The sequence below is a fragment of the Triturus cristatus genome, chromosome 5_1 (assembly GCF_964204655.1).
Source record: "Triturus cristatus chromosome 5_1, aTriCri1.1, whole genome shotgun sequence".
In the NCBI taxonomy this organism is placed as follows: domain Eukaryota; kingdom Metazoa; phylum Chordata; class Amphibia; order Caudata; family Salamandridae; genus Triturus; species Triturus cristatus.
In genome coordinates, this window is record NC_140587.1 from 301,447,166 (window position 1) to 301,462,410 (window position 15,245).

Genomic DNA, 15,245 nt, shown 5'->3' on the forward strand with positions numbered 1-15,245 from the left:
TAGTTATCGGCTTTTGGGTAAGTGCTCAACTGGCAGAGTTAAGGTTCTGGGCATGGACTCAGGGTCTCCCAGGCCCAGGTAAGTACAGTTGTTACACCCTCAGAGGCACAGGGGCAGCCGGGTGCAGAGTGAGTTAGGCCCAATGTTATCCTATGGGAGGCAGGGGGCCCTTGGTTGGTGGCTGCTGGCTAGCAGGCCACGCGGCTGTGGGAGCTGGGCTCCTGGTCACTTGCTCAGGGCAAATGGGGAAGTAGGTTAGAGTAGAAGTTGCACTGCCGGGTCCACTCGGGCGGCTGTCACACTCCCTCCAACAGGATGACCTGCCAACTAGCTTTCCTAGGCCGGCAAGCTTCAAAGAGCTGCTGCCTTTGAAGTGCGAATCTCGCTCCCATCAAGAAGAGTAAGCAGATTCCCCCCCCACCTCCACCCCTACTAGAGCCCCTTGGCGGCAAAATTGCCTAGTCAGATAGGCGTCCCACCCCAGGCTATTACAACCCTTAAGGTGGACTAAACTTAGGTGAACACTGTAGCAAAGTGGGTTTCTGTTACAGTACCTCCCCTACCCACTTGTTGCCTGGCAGTACCAGTCTTCTTTCCCTAAAACTGTACTTCAATTGGCACCACTTTAAACCTCCCCCCCCCCCATGTAAGCCCCTAGTAAATGGTACCCCTATTACCCAAGGTATTGGCACTGAAGTTGGTCCCCTAGGGACCCCTCAAAAAGGCCATTTAAACATTAGTTTTTCTCTGCACCAAGGCATGCATGCTGCCTGTGAGCCATATCAAACAAAACTGCCTACGGTATGGGTAAATCACCACTCAAGCAATCTTTACAAACCCTAAGGCAAAGTGCACTGTATCTCAGATGTGGGAATATCTGCATGAGCAGATATGCCCCTACAATATTTGTCTATTATTATTGTAAGTGCCAGGTAAGCCATAAACAGTACATGGGCTGGAAACTCAACAACTCTAGTCCCCAGCACTATGATGGCTTCACTGAAGCCAGGAGAGTTTGGTACCAAACAACTCCTCTTAATAAAACCACACTGATGCCAGTGTTGGATTTATTAAAACGTGTAGCCAGAGAGCACCTCAGAGGTGCCCCATGAAAACCTACTAACTCTGGTGTGGTCTCTACCTGGCTTTAGTCCGCCTGCCACCACAGACAAGTTTCTGGACCCATGGGGTGAGAGCCCTTGCTCTCTGAGGCCAGAAACAAATCCTATCCTTGGTGGAGGTGTCACCCCTCCTTCCCCAGGTAGGCACAGAGCTCGAGAGGGAAATTTCAAAGGCCTTGCCACCTTTGTAATGTGACCCCAGCCTCTTCTGCTAGCAGCAGACAAACGCCCGTTTCAAACCTCCACTTTGGGTGGGAGAACCGGTGGGAAAACTAAGTGAGAATAGATGTGCGCCCCCTTCTTAAACTCCACCCCCTCAGGTGCTGGAGGCGAAGTGAAGCACTTTTTTTCACTGACCACCAACTTGAAAATACTAGACTCCTCAAATCTGGAGTATGACTATGCCCCCCTCCCACAGGAGGTTGGCATAATAGAGGGTGTAGACACCCCAGGTAAGGGACCCTTTGGCCCTTACCTGTCACTTCCCTGTAACACCCCTAAATCTGCTATTTAGGTGGCACCCACAGACCCTGACGAGAGATTCCTGACTATCTACGAAGCCCAGATGCCGAAGAGCCGCACCAGTAAGTAAGTAGGACCAGTGACTGATTTTGCTCCAGCCCTGCCAGCCTTTGTTTCCTTTCGCCCTTGCTATAAAAGTCGACTCTTCCTGCGGGTCCAGCGACTTCCAAAATCCTTGGAGGACTGCCTGGTTTAAGATAGATCACAATCTCCTGTGGACAGCAGCAGGCCTGTCCAGTAGAAACTAACTTGAAAGAACAAGAACTCTGCCCTGAGGATCAGCGAAACCGCTGCATGCCGCTCCGGACACACACGGCCCGAGTGGCCCACCGATCCTGTGATAGTTCTGCAGCGATTCTGAGCAAGAGTCCATCGTGGGTTGACCCCTGCCAGATCAACGTAGACTGGTGCAGCTTCAGTGCAAAATTCAGAGGGAAAGCTGTCAAAACTACCTTCTGGTATACCCAAGTAATTTTATTCAGTGGTTCCCTTCAGTAGATGGTGTACTTTAAAAAAATAAAAATAAAAAATAAATAAAATAATTACATTGTCGAAGCCATCTGAAAACCTCTTATGCAGAAGCATGTGTGAGGCATTGAAGGCAGTGTTCCTGGATAGGACTGGAACAACCATGGGAACTGCTTGTTGAATGAACTAACTTCACACTCTATTTTGCAAAGCTGCATAAGACGTCCTTATTGACACCCAACCCAGCCTTTTCAGTTCTTTGAAAGTATGTTTATTTGAATCATGAGCAGTTTGGTAGAAAATGGGGTTCTGTTGCCGTACCCCCCCACCCCCATTTTTTGTCTGGCTTTTGATGCCACTTTGATTTTAGAGTACTAGGTCCCTGCTGTCCCCACTACCAATGTTCTTCCCCTAAAAACAAATGTCCCAATTAGTACTTTTGCCCCTCTGTAAGTCCCTAGTAAGTGGTACCATGGGTACCTAGGGCCTGACAGCGGAAGAGGGTACCATGGGACACCCCCCTCACTAGGACCAGTCCACTGCCCCTGCAGCTGGTATGACCTGTGAGGTAAAAAAATGACCAAGTCGAGATTAGCACACTCTTTCCACAGCACCATGATGGCTTCATTGAACCCAGGAGTGTTTGGTACCCAACAGCTCCTTGTAATAAATCCACACAACCTACCAACCCTGGTGTGGTCTCTGACCGGCTGTAGGAAGCCAGCCACCACCAGACATGTTTCTGGGTCCCTGGGTAGAGCGCCCCTGCTCTCTGGTACAAGAAACCATGCACATCCTGGGTAAACATTACTCACCAAGAAATTTGTTTATCTGCCCCTTGTGTACCCAAACTTGTCTCACTCAACATGAAATTTGGTTTGAAAACCTTTTTTGAGCACCATAGAGTTTTTCCATTAGTATATGCAACTCACCGATGTCTTGCAACTTGCAGCCTGGTGACTGGACCAGTTGAGCCAAATCAATATTGTGATGTGCTTGTGACTTTTAAGTGCTAGCCTTTAATAAAGTAAGGAGTAGGAGTGTGCTTGAAGTGACGGAGAGGGAATCTGAGGCTGGCTTGTTGCTGTAGTTAACATTAAAGTAAATGAAAAGCACAGTAGCTTATGTTGCTTCAAGTTGCAGAGTTCTTCAATTGTGCGAAAGATCAGTCCTAAAATAAGTTGTCTAGTAAGGAGTCCAAGAGCGACCAACATTCTAAGAAGGCTTAATTATTTGTAGTTTATTGTTTCTTATTGAAAAGGGGCAACTTGAACCACATCAGTTTCTTGTGTTGCAGCTTGTTCCGATTTGTGAGTGTGCGAGTTCCACACTGGCTGCTTGAGGTAAAAAGAAAGTACTGCATTAGACTGGTGGTCAGACCTCTAGCTGTCTCGGGATGCTAATTTATCCATTGGTCCTTGGCGTAATAAGAATGTTTTTGTCTGCATTGCAAGGATGTTGTACGAATATTTTGATACCTGCAAAGGATTTTATTACTGCCACTTTTCCTGAACTGTTAGGTACTTGCAAGTTAAAATTCCTTTACCTCGAAGTTTAAATACTTATTCCATTAAGGTCCCTGGCTCAGAATGCAAATACAGACTGGTCAGTTCTACTGTTTCCTCGCCATGCTGTTGAATTTAATAAACATTTCTTTGTAGATGATGTGAATCAGCTGTTACAGAGTGATTTGATGTACAGTGATGATGAGGGACCATCTGTGTTTGAAAATGGACTTTCACCAAAACAACCAAACCTTAAGCAGAAGGAAACGCATCCTCCTTTTCTTCAGTTCAGTAGGTATGTAGTAAAAGCAATAACTAAACTAGAATACCTTGTGCTAGACCATTACAGCTTGGTTTGTAGATGGATGTGGGAATCGTCCCACCATTCGAGACACGTCACACTTATTTATTATCCAAACTTTAATTGTTTTGAACACCGTGAAGTTCCAGTTTAGTCCTGCCCTCCTGTGTAACTACGTATGCATATTCTACAGTTCAATCATGCCCTAGAAAATCACATTTTGAAGGGGAAAAATTGATCAACACTAGTTCTCCTAGACGGGTATTTGCATTTTTTTAAATAAACATGACTGTATTTGTGTGCTGCTTTTTGTGATTTGTGCTTCCAAGCAGCCTCACATTTGTTTTAATTTATTTATGATTTATTGGCAAGAAACCTGAAGATATTGTAACCATCTTTGATAATGTTGGTTACACAGTATTGAACACTTTAAAATCATGTATATAAAGTGCTCCACCAGACAATCTACCTATGCCCAAGAAGATGGAAGGGTTGTTGAAGGTTTACATTTCTTAAGACCTAGCTGGTTGGTTTTTCTGAACTTTGCAGGGCTCTGTTTCGGAATTTGTCCTTTGAAAAGTGTTCTAGTAACATTCCATTCTGAATGACATTTTGAAGGCTTTGAATGAGTAAAATGTTTACCTGTAATACGATTTGTTCAAAATCTGCATCGGTTCAGTTCTGTGGTGTTCACTTAGCTCTGTCTCAACCACCCTATTTTCTAGATCTTTCTTATAATAAGAAATCCTCTTGTTCATTCTATTCCAAACAGTTTCTTCTACTTTCATGCCTATCTCAATCAGTTTTTTTCTGTTTTTAAATTTTATGTGGTACCGTCATGTTGCCATTTGTACTTGACCACTGTTCTGTGCTTTCTATGTTGCACTGTTGTCCATTTGTACATGTGTTTCTTAGTTCATTTAAAAGTTTTAGCAATCTTATAATAATTTTTTTTTTTTTTTTTTTAAGGAGTGCGCATCGCCAGCCAACATCGTACAGACCAAGACTCCTCATAAGTGGGGACCCAAATCAGGGACAGGGCTCTCACTTGGCACCTGCTGTTTTGCACACTTTGGAAAAATTCACAGTTTACACTCTAGATCTGGCTGTTCTGTTTGGAGTCAGTGCAACATCCCCGGAAGAAACATGTGCACAGGTACGATAAATATCAATTTTCGTCGCACACAATTGTACACTTGCCCTCTCTATTCTAACCACTTGGTGGAATTTCTAAGCAAGTTCGGGTGGAGTCCAAATCATTGCCCTTTGTACTAAGAAGCAGCTGCCTAATAATAGAATTGTACTCTGGGGAATTTCAATTCTTGATGGCTGGGATATTAGTGTTGGGTTTTAATTGGTTGTGCTTCAAATGACCTACCTCTATCTCGCATATATTTGACCCATAAATTAGTTCAGTGATTTTGTCTTTCCTCAAACTCCCTCTTTTTATGGTAATAATATGAAAGGGAATCCAATCAAGATTATCCAGTAAAAGTAAACATTTCAAACTTGATAAAAAATTAACGTGACTGGAAAACAATGGTTAGATCTTAAATACTTAACACAGATCTATCTGTAAATTAGTTTTAAACAATCCACCCCCTTAGAGTCTTTAGTAGTTCTAGAATATTTAATAACAATTAATGCTGGAGTTAGTTTTAGCCCTTTACTGGAATATTTCTATTAACAAGACGTTGTTCTTCCAAACAAAACGGATATGATCTCCTCAGGTCTGCCCTATTCGGCGCCTGGTTATCCTTACGGGTGATTAGCCACGCTATGCAAATTCACAAAACATAACAAAACACTTGAAGAGCACAAGCTTACATTGGTTAATAGTCTGCATCAGCAGCTTCGTATGTAAGTGGTGCTGAGTAACAAAAATCAGAGGAGGGTCATTAGTTTCCAGCCTCTTTAGCCATGAGAAGGGACATCTGAAATGGTTTTGCCATATCCTACGCTTTACTGTGTACACGCTTCATTGCAAGTGCTTGCTTTCGTAGTCAAGAGGGTGCTCAGCTACATCCAACATAAATATGAAAGGTGGCAGAGAAACATTTGCGACAGATTAAGCAAGCTGAAAGACTGAAACCTCACTTGGTGCTATGAGTATAGTGAACACGTTGTTCGAAGGCCCTAATCAACTAGCCAGTGAGAGGCTGGTTGGGTAGCAGTATAATTTACCTGATCCATTTCCTGGTTAGCCTTTGAGGCATATGGATTTCTCATTGACTTCACGCATATGCAAAATAGGAGTGACGAGATAAATTCATGAGGCTCCTACATTTTGGAATGTCAGGAGGGGGCCATGTTGATTTGAGCACGGGTTTGTCTGCTGAGTATCTTGCTCTGTTACCCTTTAAAATTCCAAACTGATACAGTTGTGCTTCTGGTCGGTGATAAGGTTCGAGGCATGTGGGCTGCTGAATTTATATCTGTGCATAGATCGCCGCCTAGTGTTGGGTCCGGATGATTGCACATTGTTGTCCTGGAAGAGTCTTCGAAGTATCACGAGATAGGTGGCTCCTCCCCTGGACTACAGTGCGCATGGGCATCCTCTCCATCCTTAGATTGTTTTTTTCCGCCATTGGGTTCGGATGTGACTATCTTAGATCAACTTAGGAATACTCAGGTTCGAGGCATATGAGCTGCAGATTGTACACTTAGCATAGATCGCCATCTGGTGTTGGGCCCGGATGTTTGCAGTTTGTTTTTCTTCTTGGACAGTCTTTGGAAGTCACGAGTTTGGTGACTCCTCCTTCGGTCCGTACTGCGCATGGGCTTCGGCTCCATCCTCAGATTGTTTTTTTCCGCCATCGGGCTCGGATGTGATACTTCGTGCTCCGGCTTCGAACTTCTACGGTTCCAGCCTCGACGGAAAATCCTCGTATCTTCGAGTTTCATCATCTTCATCTCTCGAAGCGGCACTTTTCTCCATCCCGTACATCGGCACCGGCCTTCGGGCCCTCCTCGACTCCGGTCCCGGCCGATGGAAAGGACTCCGTTCAAAAAGTGCCCAAAATGTGGGTCTAAATTTCCCCACACCGACCTCCATCAGGTGTGTAACCTTTGCCTCTCTCCAGAACACGAGGCCAGAGACTGCCCCGCCTGTAAGTCTTTTCGATCGAAGAAAACCATCCGGGATCGAAAAGCTCGACGCACCATGGCGCACTCATCGTCTGCAGCTCCACCGGACATCTTCGGAGACGGCGCCGAAGCTTCGGGGCAAACACACACCGAGCAGGAAGAAGACGTCAGCGCTTCCGAAGCCGACGACTCCGACGTGGAGGACATCACACCGGCGCAGCGGGCCGTGAGTACTGTGCCCCCTCCCACCCCCGCGCCCAAAACCAAAGAGACTCAGGTTACTCCCTCGCCTGCCGGCCTGGGCAAAACCAAGACCAAAGCTTCGATCACCCCACCTTCGGGCTCGGTGTCGAAGCATCCAAAGTCTCACGGCAGCTCGGGATCGAGCCAGCCGACGCCCGGTGCCGAAAAACAGCATCCGGCACCGAAGAAAGCAATATCCAGCTCGACTCCGAAGCCACCGGTGCCGAAGCCTGGACTCTCGGTGCCGACCAAACACAAACATAAATCTGTCGGCACCGACGCTCCGACGCCGAAAACTCCTTCGGAGCCGAAAAAACAGGAGGCCCCAAAAAAGCATGGCGCACACAAACCATCGAAGTCCTCGGCTCCGAAATCACCGGTGCCGACGGACGATTCGACGCCACTGGCTCTGTTTACACCAGACCCTCTACAAAAGACTCTGTCCAAAGATCCAAAGACTGGACTATTGACTTTAATTATCAAGAAAAGACGCCTTGATACTCCGGCTCCTCCTCCACCACCCAAAAGGAAGGACTCTGCTACTTCTCCCCTCAGAGTGCCCTCCCCACTACCGCCTCCCCTACCTCCTCCACCCCCTCCCCCTCCCAGGTCTCCGCCACCTCCACCTCACTACGATCCGGCCCCATCCCCAGATCCGGATGATGGGGACCCGGACAATTACCCGGCGGACGTCCCAATGGATCCCACTCCACCAGGGACCCCAGACCCATGGGAGGATTACAATAACCCTGATATACCAGATATACCTCAGGACGACCTATACCCATCCAGGCCGTCTCCTCCAGAGGACTCCTTAGGGTTTCATCATTTAGTGCAGAGAGCAGCACACTACCATGGGGTGGACATGCACAGTGAACCAGTGGAAGAAGACTTCCTACTGGACACATTTGACATACAAGACAAATCCACTTCTATTTTACCCATGCTTAAGGGTGTCACCAAGCACGCTACAGAGGTGTTCAAAGACCCTGTCAGGGCCAGAGTACTGAACCCTAGAATAGAGAAGAAGTACAAAGCGGCACCCACAGACCCTGCATACATTAAGGGCCCTGCTCCCCTAGATTCCCTAGTTGTCTCCACAGCTAGAAAGCGGGCTAACTCCCAATCCTCAGGAGAAGCCCCACCGCCAGACAAGGAATCTAAACTTCTGGACTCGTCTGGTAAACGCACCGCCTCCCAAGCTGCAAACATATGGCGCATTGCAAACACACAAGCACTGCTTGCGCGATATGACAGAGCACACTATGACGAACTAGAGGCTCTTATGCAGCACCTTCCAGAAAAACACAAGCGCAAGGCTCATGACCTGATACAGGAGGGTAAACTAATTACAAACACCTCCATTAAGTGTGCCCTCGATGCAGCCGACACTGCTTCTAGAGCCATAAATACAAGTGTCCTGCTTCGTCGCCATGCCTGGCTCAGGATCTCAGGGTTCAAGCCTGAAGTCCAGGCGTCCATACTCAATCACCCCTTTGACCAGCAAACTCTCTTTGGGCCAAAGGTAGACGAAGCGCTGGAAAAGATGAAAAAGGACACAGACACAGCAAAGTCTATGGGGGCACTCCAAACACAAGCCTCTAAACGTTCCTTTCGACGCTCGTCCTTTCGTGGCACAGGCAGAGGCTCCTCCACCGATAACGCCTCTACCTCCTACAAGTCCCCTCCTCAAAATACCTTTTCAAAGGGCAATCAAAGGGGTGGTTACAGAGGCAACAACAATAAGGGCAGGGGCAAAACCAACAACACCCGTTCTGCCACCCCACCCGCACAATGACTCCCCTCCGCTCCCCCCAGACCATCCCACTCCGGTCGGGGGCAGACTACAAGACTTTATCCACACATGGGAGTCCATAACATCGGACAAGTGGGTGACCCAAATCATTCGGTCAGGGTACTGTCTCGAACTAACATCTACCCCACCCAATATCCCACCAAGGCACCGTCCAATGTCTCAAGAACATTCCACACTGCTCAAACAAGAGGTACTCTCACTCCTCCAAAAACACGCTATAGAGCAGGTCCCCGTCAATCAACAAAATCTAGGGGTCTACTCCCTATATTTCTTAATACCAAAGAAAGACGGGACCCTCCGACCCATTCTCGACCTCCGGCCTCTAAATGCCTACATACATTCAGACCATTTTCACATGGTCACCCTACAACAAGTCCTCCCACTCCTCTGCCAGGGAGACTTTCTCACAACCTTGGATCTGAAAGACGCATACTTTCACATTCCAATACACCCCTCTCACAGGAAATACCTCAGGTTCGTGGTGGACGGGCAACATTACCAATTCACGGTTCTCCCCTTCGGGGTCACCACCGCACCACGGGTGTTTACCAAATGCCTAGCAGTAGTAGCAGCACACCTCAGACGTCAACATATTCACGTCTTCCCTTACCTAGACGACTGGCTGATAAAAGCCGCGTCCTACGACCAATGTGTGCAACATACAAACAGCACCATCCAACTGCTCCACCAGCTAGGCTTCACGGTGAACTACCAAAAGTCCCACCTCATACCATCTCACACAAAGCAATATCTCGGGGCCACTATAGACACCTTCAAGGGTATTGCCTATCCAAACTCAGCCAGAATCACAAGCATTCAAGCCTTACGCAAAACATTCCTTCCTCAACACTCTCTTCCAGCAAGAGTGTTTATGAAGCTCTTAGGAATGATGGCGTCTTGCATCTTCATAGTGCCCCATGCAAGACTCCACATGCGTCCACTTCAAGAGTGCCTAGCACAACAGTGGAACCAGGCCCAGGGTCAGCTGACGGATCTGGTGTTGGTGGACGGCCGCCCACATCACTCTCTGCAGTGGTGGAACACCACAAACCTTTCCAAAGGGCGGCCGTTCCTGGACCCGGTTCCTCAGGTGATTCTAACAGCGGACGCATCGCTCTCCGGCTGGGGAGCGCACCTCCTACACCTCACCATGCAAGGTCTATGGACGCCACAGCAAAAATCGCTCCACATCAACCATCTGGAGCTCTTGGCGATCTTTCTAGCCCTAAAATCTTTCCAAAAACAGATTTCGGGCAAAGCAGTCCTCATTCGCACAGACAACATGACTGCGATGTATTATATACAAAAACAGGGGGGGACACACTCTCCCCAGCTCTCCCGCTTAGCCCAGAGCATATGGATTTGGGCAATTCCCCAAAACATCTTTCTCCTGGCACAGCACGTTCCAGGCGTACAAAACACCATGGCAGATCTGCTCAGCAGACAAACGCAACAACTACACGAATGGGAACTGCATCCACAAGTTCTTCACCCATTCTTCCAACAGTGGGGGCATCCTCAGATAGACCTCTTCGCCACCCACGAAAACAAAAAATGCCCAAGCTTCACCGCCAGATACCCACACCCATTGTCCAAGGGCAATGCGATATGGATGAACTGGTCAGGCAGATTTGCATACGCCTTTCCACCTCTCCCACTAATTCCATTAGTGGTCAGGAAGCTACAACAGCACTCCCTCACACTCATTCTGGTAGCTCCCACGTGGGCCAGGCAGCCGTGGTACACCACGCTACTACAACTATCAGTGGTGCCACATCAAAAATTGCACCTATCCCCATGCCTCCTAACCCAGAACCATGGAGAAATCAGGCACCCGGACCCAGCTCAGCTCAACCTGGCGATCTGGCTCCTGAGATCTTAGAATTCGGATACCTTAACCTTCCCCCTGATTGCATGAACATCATCATGGAAGCCAGACGTCCTACCACTAGAGCATGCTATGCCGCAAAGTGGAAAAGATTTGTAATTTACTGCCGTAATAATACAATCAACCCTCTAGATGCATCCATACAGCACATCCTATGCTATCTGCTCCATCTTCACAGGTGTAACCTGGCATATTCATCCATACGCCTACACCTAGCAGCGATCGCTGCTTATCTACAAAACAGACAGCATTTATCACTCTTCAGAGTGCCCGCTATTAAAGCCTTCATGGAAGGCCTTAAACGAGTAATTCCTCCCAGGGCACCACCTTCCCCTGTATGGAATCTAAATTTAGTTCTCACACGACTAATGGGTCGGCCTTCGAACCAATGCACAAATGTGAGCTACAGTTTCTCACCTGGAAAACAGCTTTCCTTGTAGCTATCACTTCCCTTAGAAGGGTTGGTGAAATACAAGCGTTCACCATACAGGAACCCTACATACAAATGCATCACAGCAAGGTCATACTTCGCACAAATCCGAAGTTCCTGCCCAAAGTCATTTCCCCCTTCCATCTCAATCAATCAGTGGAATTACCTGTCTTCTTTTCGCAACCCCAATCTGTTGCGGAAAGGGCCTTACACACACTTGATGTGAAAAGGGCGTTGCTATACTACATACAAAGAACGCAACCCTTCAGGAAGACTAAACAATTGTTCGTTTCCTTCTCTCCACCACATAAAGGCAACCCCGTTTCTAAATCAGGGATAGCTAGGTGGATTGTAAAATGCATACAGATTTGCTACCAAAAGGCTAAAAGAACATTATCTGTTCCGCCTAAAGCCCATTCTACAAGAAAGTTAGGGGCTTCTATGGCCTTTCTAGGAAATATACCCTTAGATGACATCTGCAAAGCAGCCACATGGTCTACACCGCACACCTTCACAAAACATTACTGTGTAGATGTGCATTCCAAGCAGCAAGCTAGAGTGGGCCAGGCTGTACTAAAGACACTATTTCAAACCACTGCAACGGATACCGGTGGTCGCCGCTAAGGTTGGGTACTGCTATATAATCTATGCTAAGTGTACAATCTGCAGCTCATATGCCTCGAACGGAATATGCTACTTACCAGTATGCATCTGTTCTTGGCATGTAGAGCTGCAGAGTTGTACACGCCCACCCGCCTCCCCGGCTACCTGTATCCGTTCCAGTACATCTTATTTAGATACTACACACATGGGTTTCTCACGGTGATTACCAAGCTCCATCATTTCCCTGTTGGCGAAAAACAATCTGAGGATGGAGCCGAAGCCCATGCGCAGTACGGACCGAAGGAGGAGTCACCAAACTCGTGACTTCCAAAGACTGTCCAAGAAGAAAAACAAACTGCAAACATCCGGGCCCAACACCAGATGGCGATCTATGCTAAGTGTACAACTCTGCAGCTCTACATGCCAAGAACAGATGCATACTGGTAAGTAGCATATTCCTTTTAGGCCAAAAGGCCTTTAGTTTTCGTCGGTACAGTTACCGTTCGGTGTCGACTACTAGCTTTAGTGCTCCGCACCCTCTTCCAACTTTCAGACCGGATTGGTCCGAACTTCGAAGCTCGATCGACGATGGAATCGAGGACTCCATTCAAGAGGTGTCCGTTATGCCACGCGAAGTACCCTCATATCGACGTCCACCCAGTCTGTAATAAATGTCTCTCGCCGGATCACGACGAATCTAAATGCACAGCCTGTGCACGGTTCCGATCTAAGAAGACTGCGGAATCGACGGGCAGCGAGGCTGGAAGCGCAGCAAGCAGAGCCTGCTCCCACCAACATATTCAGCACCGAGGACGAGGACGCCGAGAGCGTGGAAGAAGTATTCTCTAGCCCCGCTTCAGAACATGATTCCCGATCCGACGACGACGATGAAGTGATCTTTCGACGTGAAGAAACAGTCGATGAGGTAGGAGACTTCGACTAGGCCTACGGGGCCGAAGAAGCTCTCCTGAGGAGCTAGGCCAATCCGTCGAAACGGAGGCCGAAACTGTACGTAGTCATCAGGCTCCGGTCGAGGGATTGCCTTCGGGCCTTACCCAAGATCAAATACATGGTTTCTCGGCCCCACCCTCCGGTCCGGCCTCGAACACTCTGCAAGGGCCACTATTACCGAAGACGACCGGGTTATTAAACCCAAAACCATCCATCGCTCCAGTCCCTTCAAAAACGAAAGTGAAACTGGTGGTGGTCGGATCGAAGGCGTCGAAACCATCCACTGCTCCGCCGCCGAAAAAAGTCGTCGGCTCCGACCGCGTACAAAGACTTCGGCGCCGAGCTCACCGCAGCGGATGCGGTTGACACCCAGAAAAAGCACGCCCTCTGGCACCGCAAGGCACCGAGACCTTCGGCGCCGACGTCGAAAGCCGTAACCTCCGCAGTCAAAATGGCCGCCCCGGCTACGTCCACACCTAGCGCACCGGCGCCGACTAAGTCCTCGACTACGTCGACTGTCGATACATCCCTTCAGACCAGTGACCCCCTTCCGACAAAAATGTCGGGGCTGGCCTCGACGTCTACTACTAAGGTGCCCATCAAACCACCATCTGCGTTCACTGTGCAGCAGGTCTCCGCGTCTTTGCAACGCATCCGTGACCGGGCAACCCTCCACTCTATCTCGGGTCCCGACACAACCAAACCCTGTAAAGTGCACTCGAAGCCCACCAACATTACGTTTGGGCTGCCACCGGCATCGGCACCGAAACTATTTCAAATTCGGACACGTGTCCTCCACACACAGTCCACCACCTCTGGCCTTACAGAACAAGACTCTTCGGGGCCACAATTTATCGACGCCGACACTGGCAGGTTAATGCTTCACAAGCGCAAAATAACGCCAGTTAGGGAAGAGGAGCCCTACAAAATTCCTCTTAAACGCAAACTGCCAGCGGAGCAGGAACCTGTGCTCCAAGAACACTTCCAACCCTTCCATCCAGATCCGCAGTCCTTTTCTCCTACCCCTTCTGAATCGGACGCAATACAGGACTATGGCGGGGAGGATACCATCTACCCTGGGGACATAGATCCTGATGAGCACCTACAAGACCCGGATCAGGCATGGGATGACCCCACAGACCAAAGTGTCGTGCCACATACTCAAGATGCGTAACTCTATAACGTAAAAACGTCTCCTACAGAGGACACAGCTGCATTTAATGCCCTCATCGAACGGGCTGCTGCTCATCATGGGGTGGAACTCCATTCTGATGCCATTTGAGGAAGACTTCCTGCTTGACACTTTCGCATCTTCAGAACGAACTGTCAAAACTCTGCCCATGTTAAAAGGGGTTCTCAAACCTGCCAAAGACATTTTCAAGGACACCACAAGAGCCCGGGTGTTAAATCCCAGGATTGAAAAAAAATACAAGCCTGCACCCGGTGACCCTAAATACATTAGGGGTCAGTTGCCATTAGACTCCATGGTGGTTGCCAATGCTCGCAAGAGAGCCCACTCACAAACGACTGGTGATGCTCCTCCCCCAGACAAGGAGTCAAAAGTACTAGAAATATCGGGCAAACGCATTGCAGCGCAAGCAGCGAACATCCTGCGCATTGCCAATACACAGGCACTCCTGGCACGTTATGACAGGTCACATTACGACACGCTGGAGTCACTGCTCCAACATCTACCAGATGAGTATAAAGAGTCAGCGGAGCTACTCATTAGAGAAGGACAACTCCTCACTAATGCATCCATAAAATGCGCCCTTGACGCAGCTGACACAGCGGCTAGGGCAATAAACACAAGCGTCATGCTACGACGCCATGCCTGGTTACGCATCTCAGGCTTCAAACCCGAGATCCAAAACAATATTCTGAACTTACCAGTTAACACAGAATACTTATTTGGCCCAGACGTTGACACTACCCTAGAAAAAATAAAGAAAGACACTGACACTGCAAAATCAATGGGGGCTCTGCAAACGCAGCAATTTCGTAGTGGCTCCTTTCGTCGCACCGGAAATAGGGGAACAACAAGGGGTGAGGTGTCACAACAGCAGTATGCTAAAAGTGGCGCACAAAGCACCTATGACAAAAACAACGGGTGGATATCGTGGATCCAGCACCAAGGGCAGGGGACGTGGCTATGGCAACACCAGCGTTACAACAAACAAATGATGGACGGAATGCTGACAATGCATACATTCTCCCCCAGTCAAGAGATGTGGGTTAAATCCATCGTTCTTTTGCCCACTACACCACCCCAGTTTAGACATGGCCAAATGCAAATCAGTCTTGACCCTG

General features: G+C 48.4%; 1 protein-coding gene across 2 annotated transcripts in view; it reads left to right on the forward strand.

Moving 5' to 3' along the window:
• Nucleotides 1–15,245, forward strand: part of ATAD2 (ATPase family AAA domain containing 2) — a 424,041-nt gene that overhangs the window by 147,388 nt on the left and 261,408 nt on the right. For both annotated transcript variants that reach the window (XM_085604996.1, XM_085604998.1), the window contains exons 17-18: nt 3,773–3,911; nt 4,887–5,073. In XM_085604996.1, coding sequence (XP_085461122.1) covers nt 3,773–3,911; nt 4,887–5,073 — 326 coding nt within the window. The remainder of the gene's footprint in view (nt 1–3,772; nt 3,912–4,886; nt 5,074–15,245) is intronic.